The sequence below is a fragment of the Salarias fasciatus genome, chromosome 12, assembly GCF_902148845.1.
Source record: "Salarias fasciatus chromosome 12, fSalaFa1.1, whole genome shotgun sequence".
Classification (NCBI taxonomy): domain Eukaryota; kingdom Metazoa; phylum Chordata; class Actinopteri; order Blenniiformes; family Blenniidae; genus Salarias; species Salarias fasciatus.
In genome coordinates, this window is record NC_043756.1 from 6814631 (window position 1) to 6828558 (window position 13928).

General features: G+C 47.5%; 1 protein-coding gene across 1 annotated transcript in view; it reads left to right on the plus strand.

Annotated features, from left to right (window-relative positions):
* hmcn2 (hemicentin 2) overlaps window positions 1–13928 on the plus strand; it is a 43242-nt gene that overhangs the window by 6850 nt on the left and 22464 nt on the right. The window contains exons 5-25 of the mRNA XM_030104149.1: window positions 451–622; window positions 712–818; window positions 907–1027; window positions 1119–1382; window positions 1516–1660; window positions 2118–2239; window positions 2470–2742; window positions 3178–3319; window positions 3622–3749; window positions 4364–4477; window positions 4552–4710; window positions 4806–5000; window positions 5921–6016; window positions 6119–6246; window positions 6336–6480; window positions 6901–7013; window positions 8723–8882; window positions 9046–9205; window positions 11315–11442; window positions 11675–11926; window positions 12664–12747. Of these exons, the coding sequence (XP_029960009.1) occupies window positions 451–622; window positions 712–818; window positions 907–1027; window positions 1119–1382; window positions 1516–1660; window positions 2118–2239; window positions 2470–2742; window positions 3178–3319; window positions 3622–3749; window positions 4364–4477; window positions 4552–4710; window positions 4806–5000; window positions 5921–6016; window positions 6119–6246; window positions 6336–6480; window positions 6901–7013; window positions 8723–8882; window positions 9046–9205; window positions 11315–11442; window positions 11675–11926; window positions 12664–12747 (3208 nt within the window). The remainder of the gene's footprint in view (window positions 1–450; window positions 623–711; window positions 819–906; window positions 1028–1118; window positions 1383–1515; window positions 1661–2117; window positions 2240–2469; window positions 2743–3177; window positions 3320–3621; window positions 3750–4363; window positions 4478–4551; window positions 4711–4805; window positions 5001–5920; window positions 6017–6118; window positions 6247–6335; window positions 6481–6900; window positions 7014–8722; window positions 8883–9045; window positions 9206–11314; window positions 11443–11674; window positions 11927–12663; window positions 12748–13928) is intronic.

Below are 13928 nucleotides of genomic sequence, written 5' to 3' on the forward strand. Positions count from 1 at the left end.
ATCCTCCACTGGTTTCTGTTCTGAGGAACAAGCTTTATGATTCATGAGAGCCGTGCTGGGAGAGGGGGGCTACCGCCTGACACACTTCCACAGTAGAGGCTCTCTTCTGGGAATATGTGCTCGGGAGTGCAGAAAACTGTATGTTATCAGTTTGACAGCTGAGTTGTTTCACTTTTCCTTTGTTTAAGCAAAATCCCTCAGAAGCATACTTTTGTGATGAAAGAATGCTCCATAGACAAAGAGCGAGCGAGGTTTTTTTTGGGGGGGGGGGGGGGGGGGGGGGGTGTTTCGGAGAAAGGCCACAGTTGCGTGCTTCCTGTCCCTTTCCTGTCTTTCTGAGTGAAGAAGAAAGTCTTGACAGTTGGCCTCGTACGCTGATGAATGCGTCTCCACTGGCGTGACATGGTGCTTGGTTGTGATTATGTAATGCCAGTTTGTTCCTCCTGCCAGGTTCTGAAGTGGGTAGAGGAGACAGTTCAGGCCATGAAAGTCCACCTGCTTTCCTCCAACCATGACAGCGCACAGGAAAACAAATGGGAAGTCCCCTTTGACCCGAGCCTCCGAGAGGTCACCGTGTCCCTCAGCGGGCCGGCACCGCAGATCGAGCTCAGCGACCCCTTTGGTAGACGACCTTCATACCATTTTCCTGTTTCTTATCAACAAGTGAAAGAATTTTTTACATAGAAGTAATGTCTTTTCCTCTCTTTCAAGGTCGGGTGGTTGGTGTCGAGCAGGGTCTCCAGGAGCTGTTAAATATTCCCAATTCTGCTCGTGTCATAAACCTTAAGTTTCCCCGACCCGGAGCTTGGAAACTGAAGGTACTTTTCTGATGCCAAGCCATACCTACGTCCATCAGATTTTCTTATTAAAGTGAACTGATTCCATACTGTTGCCTCTGTTTTAAAGGTTAGCTGCAGTGGGCGTCACACTCTGAGGGTTACAGGCGTCAGCAGTCTGGACTTCCGGGCTGGTTTTTCCCATGTACCCGTTTCAGAGTTTAACCAAACCAGAGAGAGACCAGTAAAAGGTGTCGGGGATGTTTCTTTCAGTTTCTTGAGTCTATTTTAAATGGGAATATCAGCAGAAGGCTTCATGATGAATCTTTCTTTGTGTCTCAGGACTTCCATCCCACATGCTGTTAAAATGCACTGGCCTGAAGCCTCCAGGTCATCTGAGCCATGTGGAGCTCATGTCGGGGTCGGGCCGTTCTTTGCGCACTATTCCCATCCCTTTGCCCTCTGACCTCGGCCAACAAGGGCTGTGGAGTCTCCCGGAAATCCGCACCCCTCCCCAGAGCTTCTTCATCAAGGTGACAGGCAAAGACGAGGAGGGCTACCGTTTCCAAAGGCTCTCTAGTGTCTCCTTCACCAACATCATTCCAGGCAAGATACCCCCCCCCCCCCCCCCCCCCCCCCCCACCACCCTTCTGTGCCGCATGAAAACCACTCTGCGGTGTCTTTAACACCTCATCAGTCTCTCCAGTAACCTTTGACTTGTGCTTCCTCCCTTGCGCAGATCCCCCAGCCGTGAAGATGGCCGACGTGGTGAACGGCTACTACATGCAGCCGGCTGCCATAAGCTGTGCGGTGCAGAGTGACGTTCCCTACAGGTTGCGATTCGTTAGAAGTGGGGTTACTCTCGGAGACGAGAAGTTATTCCAGTGAGTCTATTCCCCTATTTCCTCTATTAGCTCATCACTCTGTAAGATTTGGCTCAGCTGCCTTTGGATTCCTTTGGATGCCTGAGCGTCATGATGTGCTCATTACCTTCTCTAAACACACTAATTAAGCAACTAACTGCTCTAACTAATGAGCAGGTCTGTAAAGAATTAGTGCTGCCTGACTCCTTCGCTTTATTGGGTCATCTGTTAAAGAAAGAAGTATGCCGTCAATTTTGGGAGCATTACTTATTCAATTGTGTCATCTTGAAAAATTACAAATGCCTATTTTTTACTGGTGTTGATGTTCTGCTTTGGATTACTTTCATAAAGTGAATGTGACTTTTGGTGAAAACTATTCCCAGTGTGTGCGCCTGGGATAATTGAGTTTGACTTGAAGTAGGATCTTGTTGCTTTTCTTACATTCTGGCCAACAAACCCAAATGCGTCTTTGTTAAAGAAACTCAGCCATCACGTCTTGGGAGATCGCTGCTGCATCAGCGCAGGATGAAGGCTTGTATGAATGCGTAGCACAGAGCAGCGCGGGACAAGGACGGGCCTCGACAAAGTTCACTGTCAGAGGTGTGTGAAACACATCAGTGCATTCATTTCCTCGGTCTTGTGGGATCTGTGGATCACACTTTGAATTAAGTACCATTCATTCTCTAAGCTCTGTGTTTTGTCTCAAAAGTCGCTGTGATACAGAAAGTTCCAGCACAAACATTTGCTTTAAAAAGTAAACTGTGTATGTCCCGTTTGTTCAGCGCTGATAACCCTGGTTTGATGTTTTGGTTGTGTTTCCACCGACACAGAGCCTCCTCCGGTCCTGAAGCCTGCAGTGAACGTGACGTCCTCCGTGGGCGGCGTGGCGGTGCTGTCCTGCCAGGTGGTGGGCTCCATGCGCCACAACCTGACCTGGCATCGGGCGGGCCGTGCCGTCCGGGCCCGGGCGGGGAGGGTGAAGCTACTGCCCGACTCGTCGCTGCAGATCAGTGGGGTGCGGACTCAAGATGCGGGGGAGTACCACTGCGTGGCCGCCAACTCCCACGGAGACACCAGCATCACCGTGTGGCTAATTGTCCCAGGTAGGGTCGGCCTGCGGCCCGCGGGGGTCATCTGCTCCAACACTTAGCGCGCCGGGGCCTCACTGCTCCTCTCGGGCTCCTGTCATCTGTTTCCCATTACTGCCCCACCTCCTTGTCGTCAGATGAAGCCACTTCCTCAACAGAAAACAGTTTGCATCAGTGGAAATGGATGCGTGTTCACCAGTGTGGCTTCCACGGTGGGCAGGCCCTCACATGTTTGTCATGAATTTCAAAAGCGGCGCGGTAAATGCCGAACGCCGTCTCTGCGATCCCCGGTCATGATGTCAGGCGCGGAGGACTTGCTAATTACATCGCAGCCCACAGCTCTGGCTTTGCTGTTGTTGAACTTATGATTAGGGAGTTGTAAATGACATCATGCAGCCGTGACAGAACCCTGAGTCACCGTTCGTCTTCTTCCTGCGTTTGCATTTGCAGAGGCTCCTTCTGTGGTCGTTCACCCTCAGACCCAGGCCTTCTCCCGAGGGGATGAGATCCGCCTGGTCTGCTCGGCGTCCGGCTCCCCCCCTCCCCAGCTCTTCTGGAGCCATGGAAACATGTTTCTAACTAATCGGCCGAGGTAAGAGCCTCTCAGCCCACTCAGCGCCTCCGGCGCGGTGGGCTCTCAGTCTCATTACATTCCACTTTAACTGCAAACGCAATCGTCAAACCTTGTTTGTGAATTTTCATCCACTGATGTGAAATCTTTTTTTCCAAACCACAAATATTTTATATGTCACCATAAAGTACATATTTTATGAAATACGTCTCCCATGACACCCAGCAGTAGCAGACAGATTTAGAGATGAAGTTCCGCTTTTCTTCTGCACTTGTAATCACAAAGTGTCAACAACCATGAATTCTGCCGCTGCTATAATACAGGTTGAGTCTAAATCAGCACGGAGTCCTGACCATCAGAGGCGCCCTCCCAGAGGATGCTGGGAACTACACATGTCTGGCAACCAATGAAGCCGGGACGGCTTCTCAGTCTGCATCACTCACTTATTCTGGTGAGGGAAAACTTCTCTGCAGGATCTCACGCTGATGCTGGGAAAGTCCTTTTAATTCTGAATCATCACTTCAGTTGGAGTTATCCTTTCACTTCAAATGATAGGAACACAATTTGTTGGAGATAGCTGAGTGCTTTTGTTTTGATTTATCCTCTGAATTACGTAAGCCTATTTAATTGAAGCGTAGCTACGAACCTCTCCCTCTCTCACAATACAATATTTCTTTAGTTGTTTTCTGGGTGCTGACAGCTGTCGGCCTGGAGTTTCAGTCGTGTCTGTCAGTTAGTGCTTGACAGACACCTTAGCACTAATGGACTGTGGCAGCCTCTTCCTGGGGCGCGATGGTATTATACACACTTTTGTCTCTGAATGTCATTTTTAACAACACTGATCTGTCAAAGCACTGAGAGCCGCGTATGAAAGATCATGTCATCCTCTCAGCTCTGCTGTCTGTGTGAGAAATGTAAGCAGCGTTCTCTCTGCCGTCTGCTGCTTCAAGCCAACTTTAGATTGCCACTTTTTTTTATATAGTGGTAAATAGTAGCGCTGCATTAAAATATTGTAAATCACTATGAAATATAAATCCTCACCAAGCCTTTTCCCTTTTCCTGCAGAGGTGCCAAGAATAACGGTGGTACAGCAGGTTGTACTTGTATCTGTTGGTGGGGATGCAACTTTAGAGTGCCAAGCCACGGGCATCCCTCCTCCCCTCGTCCACTGGTTCAAAGGTAAGCTGAGGATGCCTCAGAGCGAGTGTGGGAATGTTCCAGACCTGACAGGCTGATTTGCTTTGTGTTTCCAGGTGAGCTGGAGGTGGGCTCGGCTCCTTTCGTCCAGCAGGATGTGCACCGCGGCTCCCTACACATACGAGGCGTGCAGGAGGTGGACGCCGGTCAGTACCGCTGCGTGGCCAGCAGCTCGGCCGGAACCTCCGCTGGCTCCGTCCGTCTGGAGGTTGGAGGTGAGACCACACTTCAGAGTTCCTCTTCAAGCTTATTTTCTCTCTCAAATTTACACAAAGACAAAAACATCTTGCGCCACTTTGGCTTTCCACAGCGGGCCCATTGTTCTCCGAGGCACCGGTCGACACGACGGCTAACGTGGGCGAGAACATCACCCTCCCTTGTAGCGTGAGAGGTTTTCCGCAGCCGACGGTCACCTGGCGCCGGCAAGATGGCCGACAGATTCTCAGGAGCCCGGACGGCCACAGTCGAACGATGCAGCTGGAGAATGGACATCTTTTAATCCAGAGTGAGTTATCCATGGAACGGGATGAGCGCAAAGTGTGTGTGTAAATAGATGAGGCACACCCTTTCACATCAAATTTAGCTAACATTTTCTGAAGAGGAGAGAGCAAGATGATGTAATTCTCATTGGTCGAGCGCCAACACATAGATACCTCCCAGTTCAGCACGACTCCTGCTCTGGGAAAGACCTTGTTATTAACATGCTGCACTTTAATGCGGTTCATTGTTCTGCGAGTGTGGGTGTCCATGTTTAGGAAACTTCTCCTTCAGGCAGAGGAAATTTTAGTTATGGATCCCGAAGACCTTGCAGCTTGAAATATGCCCAGTCCTAGCTCCTAAGTTGATCTTTTGTGCTCCTGAGACTAAATATTTATAGTAGGTAATATAATATTTCAGCGCAGTATATTTGCACTGGTGGCTTCTGTCATTTTTTCCATTTCTCGCTGCCATCTGACCTAATTAGCTTAGTCTGTTACAGATGACTTTATATTTCTTTTACCTGCCATTGTTTCAGATCATTTCTCCGCCCCGCTGTCCCTTACCTTTCCCACACTGCCTCTAACTATTTTTTTCATGACTTCAACCTTCCATTGTCCATTTGAGTCCGAACTCCACCGTGTGAAGTCAGAAATGTACTCTTATGTTCATTTATCAGCGTGTGCTCTTCAGGGAGTTCACTGAGTGGGTCATGTGTTTTCAGCGGCCTGGCAGCTGAGCCAAACCCATTTATCCTGTTATTTTCTATTTTTAACTCTTAATAATAGCGCAGTCAAACCACTTGGTATTGAGTGGAGGTCTTAACTGCTATTATCATGGGCTTGTCTTAGTAGATAAACTGTTTTCTTTGTCAGTGACTGTGGAGACGCTGTTGCTTTCAGATGAAGAGAGTGTGGCGTGTTTCTGATGATGACTCCTTGACTCTAGGTGTCTGGCTGGATGATGAAGGTCTTTACATCTGTGAGGCCAAGAACCAATTTGGAACCATTACGACCGAGGCCAGAGTTAGTGTCACTGGACTGGGTAGGCTTGTGCTTTCATTGTGTATATTTTTAGAAACAACAGCAAAACCTCCACATCCAACTAATCATGTCATTATTTTCTGGTCTTTCTCTTGTCCTGCAGAGCCTCCCCTCCTGGCCCAGGCCGCTCCCGTCATCACGACTGGCATTGGTCAGTCCCTCAGTATTCCCTGCATGCTTCTGGAGGGGATACCTCTTCCAGAAAGACACTGGTCTCGAGATGGAAAACCTGTAAGCCTGACCAGCTTTAAACTCAACCATGACTCTCATATATTAAGCCTGTTTTCCATGTGATGCAAATTTGCTTTTCATTTCTAAAGGTCCGGCTGAATGGGAGGATGTTCTTGAGGAGTGATGGAAGTTTGTACATTGAAAGAGCCATCCCAGAAGACACTGGGAGGTATGTCTGCACTGCGGTGAATGTGGCGGGCTCCATGGACATCACAGTCGACCTGGAGGTCCAAGGTAAGACAACAGAGGATAAGGATCTTATGATTCATTTCATCTATTTATCATGTCGGATGAAAGTTGTTGAATAGTTTCTGAGTGCAGGAGACACCAGGAGGTCAGGAGTACGCTCTATGATTTGAACCGTCAGGCCAACAATGTGCTGACTCAGCATGGAGAACGACAATAAGTCAATGGCTTGACCATCTGCTGTCATCGTAGTGAGAGGGTTCATTTACTGCAAGCTTTGATGAATGGGCTCGTTTTGTTTATGGGCTTGTAATGACAGACGGCCAGATTACGGTTCATCATCAGTTTGTAATGAAGAAATGCCTCAAACGCCGATGCTGTTGGCTGGCTAAGGCCGGCGATAATTCTGTGGCCCGTTTCTTCACGGTCAGTCGGACAGCTGTGTTTTATGACCCACTTCTTCCACAGTGCCCCCGGAGATCAGCGCCGGTCCGTACCACTACATAGCCAACGAGGGCGTAGCGATCGCACTGTCATGTGAGGCCAGCGGAGTTCCCAAGCCAGATGTTGTCTGGTCCAAGGTAGGATGTCAAACTGACCGCCTGGATCGACTTTTCTAAATGATTGCTTTGGCCTCGTCCCACAAACCCATGCATGACTAATTGGCTAGTCCAGATTCCCACAGCAATATATCCAGAGAGGGTCACACTTGGCATTCACTGAGCTTGAAATTAATCATCATTAATACACTGGAAGTTGTTGCAGTATTCACGATATCAAGCTGGTTACAATCAAACAAAAGGAAGCATCAATATCCAATAGTGATTAGATCTCAATTGTTCTCAGGAAAGCTAAGTGATTATTGTTAGGAGCCAGCCGTTCCTTCAGAGGGATTCTCATCTAATTCCCATAATGAAATTAAAGACAACAGCAAACCATTTGTCTTCTGTCCCACTTTTTCCAAATTAACGTAACGGGACAAATAGATCCCAACTGCAATTACTGCGGAAATTTCATTTTTTGTATTATTGAATATTTTATTAAAAAAAAGCTTTTTAAATGACATATATTTGCTTCCTTCTTGTGTGGAGTTTGCATGTTCTGACTGTTGGAATCTGTTTGTACTTAAGCCGTGATGAACATTTGACCCGACATGGCGTATCCTGTCTTCTCTTATACTCAGTGGGCATCAGCTGCAGAACTCCATGACTCTAACTTGCATAAAGCGGTGTAGGATATAGACATCTGGATAATGAAAGTGTATGAGTCCTTTTGTAAGGCATAATCAGTTTTTCAGGGAACCACTTGATTTTACATAAATCTTAAATTGTCCTTTACTTATTGTGATTACATTTACATAAACACAATTATTATTAGTCTCCCACTGGGATATTCATATTGCCTTCATCTGGCCTTTTCTTTGATTTCTTGCAATACTCTAAAAACACCATCAAAAACAAACCGTTTGCGCTGCAATTAAGGCTGATTGAATATGTCTAGAGCGGCTGTAACCATGGCAACCTCACCACATTACTGTGTGACTGTGAGGAATTGCTCAGTATTTTTATGTACCTCAGAAATCTATTTAAAACCTTTCCTCCCTCTAATTCCAGTACAATCCTCTATTATACCGTGAGAAGGCAAGCCGAAAGGCTACATGGCTTCAGGGGGGAGCCGGTGTTATTCCGACATACCGTCCCCCCCTGAATGCAAAGCGTAAACTTAATTATCTGATGTTATCACTGCGTGTGCCATTCAGCGCTACAGTTCCACCGTCCTGGCTTTGAAACAGCCTCCAGCCAATTAAACGTTTTGTCTGCAATGGAATTGTTATCCCAAACGGTCATTCAGAGAGACAGGGGAAATGCATTTAGCAACATAATTCATTAATACAGTGATTGGATCATTTACATAAAGGGAATAAGAGGGAGAAGCATGCAGAGGGAAGTGCTTCACGCCGTTGCATAATGAGCATTTCTGCGGACGGTCGGCATGCTGTTTGAGACATTCTTCTAAACCGAGCCTGGGTTGTATTTCTTTCTTTTTCTGTTTAATGATACTCCAGACTCAAATAATTTTATTTTCAGATGAAAGTACTCCTGTAAAAGCAATTTTATTTCAAAGCAAGAGGTTGTACCCGGGTTCGTATTTGTGCTTGTAGATTGCAGACTGAAACCCATTCAAGACATGGTCTGTAAATTACAACAGACATCAGAAGTTGGGATGCAAATCTTGAACAGAGCATCTTGACTGTATGATCTGACCGGTCTTACACCTGTGTTCTTTCCAGGGGAGGCACCCTGTGCCCAGGGAGCATTCGTCCCTTCATCCCGACCCTGACGGATCCCTCCACATCCCCCAGCCCACCGCTGACGATGCGGGGATCTACGTCTGCACCGCCACCAGTCCTGTGGGCTACGCCAGCCGAGAGATCCAGCTCAGTGTCAACAGTGAGGCAAACAAACGTTTGACAGCAGCCATCCAAACATGTGTTTGAAGTCACACCGTCTGATCTCAGGCTGCAGATGATTTTCCGAGTCACAGCGTTTCCTTAAACAGGTTGAAGACACAGCCCAAATGGGTTTCTCACAACTTCTCTGTTTTTCGCTCCAGCGATGCCAAAAATCATGGGTGTGAGTGGCCATGACAACGCGGTCAAGATGGCGGCAGAGGTGGGGACAGAGGTCGTGCTCCCGTGTGAGGCCGAGGGAAGTCCGTCTCCGCTGGTCACATGGAGCAGGAACGGGCATCCCATCCCCCCCGTCACAGCTGGGTAAGAGGCGGTCTCACCTCGCGCTGGCAGCCGTGCAGTAAAATTAGTCAAACATCTCGTTACCGAAGACAAAAGTTCTCACCCCACCTTCCTCCCGACTCAGCTAACATCTGACTCGGCTTTCACAAGCAGCTCGGCCTCAACCTGGCTGCCAGTCTGGGCTGCCGCTGCTTTCTAAAGTACAGTGAGGCAGAGGAGAGCTGTGTGCAGGCTTCACTCGCCAGCGAAGCTGAAGAGGAACATCTGGTGCCGCGTGCTTCCCTGACTCCCGGCTTTCATGTGTGGTCAGTCTGGGCGCAGACAGGCCGGCTGACTTTAGACCCAGACTGAATGGATGATAGGCAGACTCGCTGCTCCAGACACCACAGAGACTGGCTCAGGGCTGATGGAGGACTGACAGAGGGGGCTGAAACCTGCGGTGACTCAGATACAGTATGGCTTGTGTGGGGCCGAGAAGAAGGAAGCGGTGGGGGTGGAGTGGGGAGTGCCAGGAAGAGGGGAGGAAAACGAAGTGACAGAGGAAGAGATACAAGCGCTGTCTGCCTGATGTTCGGATTCCCTGGGGTGCTCCGGCAGTAAAACAACTTGCTGACTCTTTACTGGTGCTGTCTGATGAGAATAACACAGCTCTGTGAACAACCCCCACATCAGCCAGTCCCATGCAGAACCGGGACCTGTGGAAACGGGCGTAAAGGGATTAGTTTTCCCCAGCGAGGGTCTGCGGGTCAGAGGAAATGGCGAGGTGGTGCTGATCGTTGAAATAACTGAAATCGGTGGGCGGCTGAGATTCCTTCAGTATCCTTGTATTCAGCCTCGTTTTCACAGAGATATTCAACGCTGGCTCGGTGGGTTTGTTCTCTTAGACCTAATCCTGATGAGGCCAATTTGTCCCAGTTAGCCTTTGTGCCAGACTGTGTACACAGATGACTTGACACCAACGTGGGGAGTGATGAATGAGTGAGAGGGGTGGTCGGTGTGTGTGTGTGTGTGTGTGTGTGTGTGTGTGTGTGTGTGTGTGTGTGTGTGTGTGTGTGTGTGTGTGTGTGTGTTTGGAGCTTGCGTCTCTCTCGGCTGTCGCAGCGCCGAACGGTAGCGCTGCAGTCTGAGCGCAGATCGACCACTGCAGGGGCAGTCATTCTCTGCTCCTGCTGGATGCTGCTGCCTCTCCTGCGGCTGTTTGAGGAGGTGGAGGAGTGACATTACACCATATGTGCGGCAGAAAGAGAGAGCTCTTTGTGCCTCCAGCTCGTTTCAGCTTTCATGAACATGTTATTGTTGTAATTCAGTTGCTTAGCATTCACACTTGTCAAAGAGAGACCACAGGGTTGTGTTTGTATTGCTTTATATTATGCATTTGAAGACTTGAATAGCTTCTGGTACAATTCAAGTTACTTTACAGTCATTTTAAGACGCTGGTCCATGTTTATCTGCTTTAACCTACAATTACCTGCTTTCTGTTTCCAACAAAACATATTTTGTAGAGATCGGAGGTTTTTTTATGATGTGATCACAGCAATCTGTAAAAGTATTTGTCTGCGACAAACATCTATGATGTGCTGGTTGTAAACTTTGCTCTCTTCACAGTTGTTATGTAGATGAAACATTGATTATGGAGTCCAGCTTGACCTTGCTTAATAGCCCAGGCACTTACAAATCATCAGCGCCTGGTGACCTCCTCATGACAAACACACAGTAGCTGCTGCACATTATTGTTCCTGGCAGGAAGAAATGCATCGATCTTTTCATTCTGTGACCTTTCCCACAGTGATATCGTCAGGCCGAACTCTTCGACACTACAATGAGCAGAAGTTCATGTCACATTCTCTTGTGCTTGTTTTCTTTAGCTCTCAGCAAACACTGAAAAACACTCTTTATATCTACAATTAAAAACTATATCAAGGTTAATGTTTACGCTAAGTGTAAGATAGGAGCGACAAACAAGGCGATTGTTCAAAGAAATCAAAGTTTCTATTATAAATATGCACACTGGAGAAAGCTTCAGAACAGGAAGCCCTCATGTCTCACACACAGCGGCCGTAGACCTTCAGTGGCTCATAAAGTGTTATGTTTTCTCCATCTCTTTGCCCTTCACCCCGAACCTCTTCACAGGTTCACTGTTTTGCCCTCAGGCTCTCTGAAGATCACTGATGTGCGTCTGATTGACAGTAAACTGTACACCTGCACCGCCGAAAACCCGGCAGGCAACGTGTCTCTGAGCTACAGTTTACACATTCAAGGTAACTCCGTGAGGCTTCTTGAGAAAGTGGAACTTCTTAGAAATCCTGATGTCGGAGTAAAGCTTCAACGGATCCGCTCCCTGAATTTGGAAAATCTAGAACTGCATTGTATATTCATCAGTCTTACATACACATTGAAGATTGAGTTTTTTATAAGTGTGTTGCTCTTATTTTGTTTGGAAAAATGGAGAAAAACAAATATTACTCCAAGTTTTTGTTTATTCCCATCCAGCCAAGCCCAGGATTCAGCCAGCGCCTCCGCTCCTCAAAGCCCTGATCGGCCAAACCGTGACTCTGCCCTGTGTGGTCCAGGGCGAGCCCAGCCCTCAGATCAGCTGGTTTCACAACGGACGACCTGTTGGGGTGAAGAATACCTCCCCCCTGAGGATCCAGCAGGCCGGACTGACGGACCAGGGCACCTACCGATGTGTGGCCAAGAACGACGCCGGAGAAGAGACTCTGGACATCAAGCTGGAAATTCTAGGTGAATATGAAATAGTTCATTTTTAAGATCCCATTGGTTTACATTTATAAGTATGAACTGAAATTATGGTTGTTTTAATACATTCACAAGATCACAAAATGTAACGCTTCAGTTTCAAACTCTCCCAAAGTTTGGAATCAGACGAGGACAAGAGACCAGTTAAACTGGAACAAAGGGATTCAAACACTGTCAGATTGTGAGTGTTTATAGGTCTTTTTTTTACAGCCACAAAAGAAAACAGTGTCTAAAACTGTCTGCTGTAAAGTGTTCCCCAAAAATTACTGATCCCCAAGGAGCGGCATTCAAACCTTACTGACTTCTCCACCTCTGGACAGCTGGATAATCACAACGTCAAGTCAATGTGCTTTTCAGACTGTTTGGGAAAGTTAGAGAAAAAGTCACAAGCAGCGAGTCACGCCCAGCTTTGGACATTTGAAGTGAAGACGTAACCACAGTTATTTAGGTGACAACGCTTTGACTGAGATAAACGTTCCTCTAGGTACTTCTGCCTGTAACAGCTTGTGTATGTTGAAAGATGTTTGCAAACAGTTCTGCTGAATTTAGCCTTCGTTACCAACAGTGACCACAGAAACACTTGAAATTATGTCTTGATCTCTGACCCGAGGAGGGGTGGGAGGGTTAAAGGAGCTTAAAGCCTTGAATCCCTAGAGATCTTGAATTTATACCACGCCTTTACGCACTAAATTACCTGCTAACTTATTGCTCTGTCCTCACAGAGGCCCCGTCGTTTGCAGAACCTGGAGATGCCATCATGGAGAAAGTAGCGAGCAGCAAGGTCACCATCCCCTGCCCTGCTGGAGGTACGGAACGATTTACATGAGTCTGTCCTGGACACACTCAAAGAGGATGGGTTTACATTCTTTTTCATAAATAAAAAGATAGGCATTCTAAATTTAGAACAAAACTATGTCTCCGTTCACCATCAAAGGAATATCGCTCATAGTTTTCAAAAATGAGGGGAAAGAAGTCCTTGCTACTCTAAACAGTAGCTTTATTTTATTACAGCACCTGCTGTTTTTATAATCCAACATTTCAGCGAGAACATGATGGGATGTGAAGACTCCCATGTGTTTGTCAAAACACCAAAAGTGTACGTCTGAGGCCGGACCGGTGGATACTTACTCTGTGACCTCCCATGCAAACAAGCATTGTTTGTGTGGAGCTGTGCCATGGTAACCAGCTCGGCGAGAGAAGGTGAGAACTGTTTCTAATGTGGAGCAACAGCTGGAACATCAGTCTGCCTGCTGCCTCGGTGAGCCACATCTGCTTTCCTCTGCGCCGGGGCCTGCTGGGAGAGGAATCCTAATTACAGGCTGCTGCTGGCAGATAAAGGACAGAGATGTCTGAGGTGCACGGCGGAGCGCAGGAAGAGGATGATGAAGCCACACTGGCCCTCCTTCCATCCAAGTGGCAGGCTGTACCAGTCCTCAGATTGCTCGTGCAGACGTGCTCGATGCTCTCGACACCCTGCAGAAGCAGCCGTCGGCAAAAAATAAAGGATCTACTCATTGTTCTCCTGAGATCAATTTGTATGAGCGAGATAAAGCCGAGCCTCTGCCAGAAGGATATTATTAATTCACCAACGAGCGCATTGCATTTGATAGAGGTAATCATTTGGGAAACACATGGAAGAGATAATCTCTGACTTCGTCGGGCCCGGCAAATAAATTCAAAGTCTGCTAATGAGATCTGTTAGCATCTAAAACCCAAACAGCTGTATGCATTTCCTCCCAGCAATGAGATAATGAATTTGCCTCAGATCTCCTTAACTGTAAACATGTGTTGAGAGAGGAGACTGACAATAACACTAACTTCGGTTGTGTTGTGTCTCCTGGAGTTAATATATTTGGGGTTGAGAAATGGGGCCACACTCGAATTTCCTACACCGTCTGCGGTGTTTATGTACATGACACCTCTGTGAATGCATGAAAGTGTGGCGTTTGAGGTGTGCCACCCTCACTTTGTGAGTCACGGGTCTGTC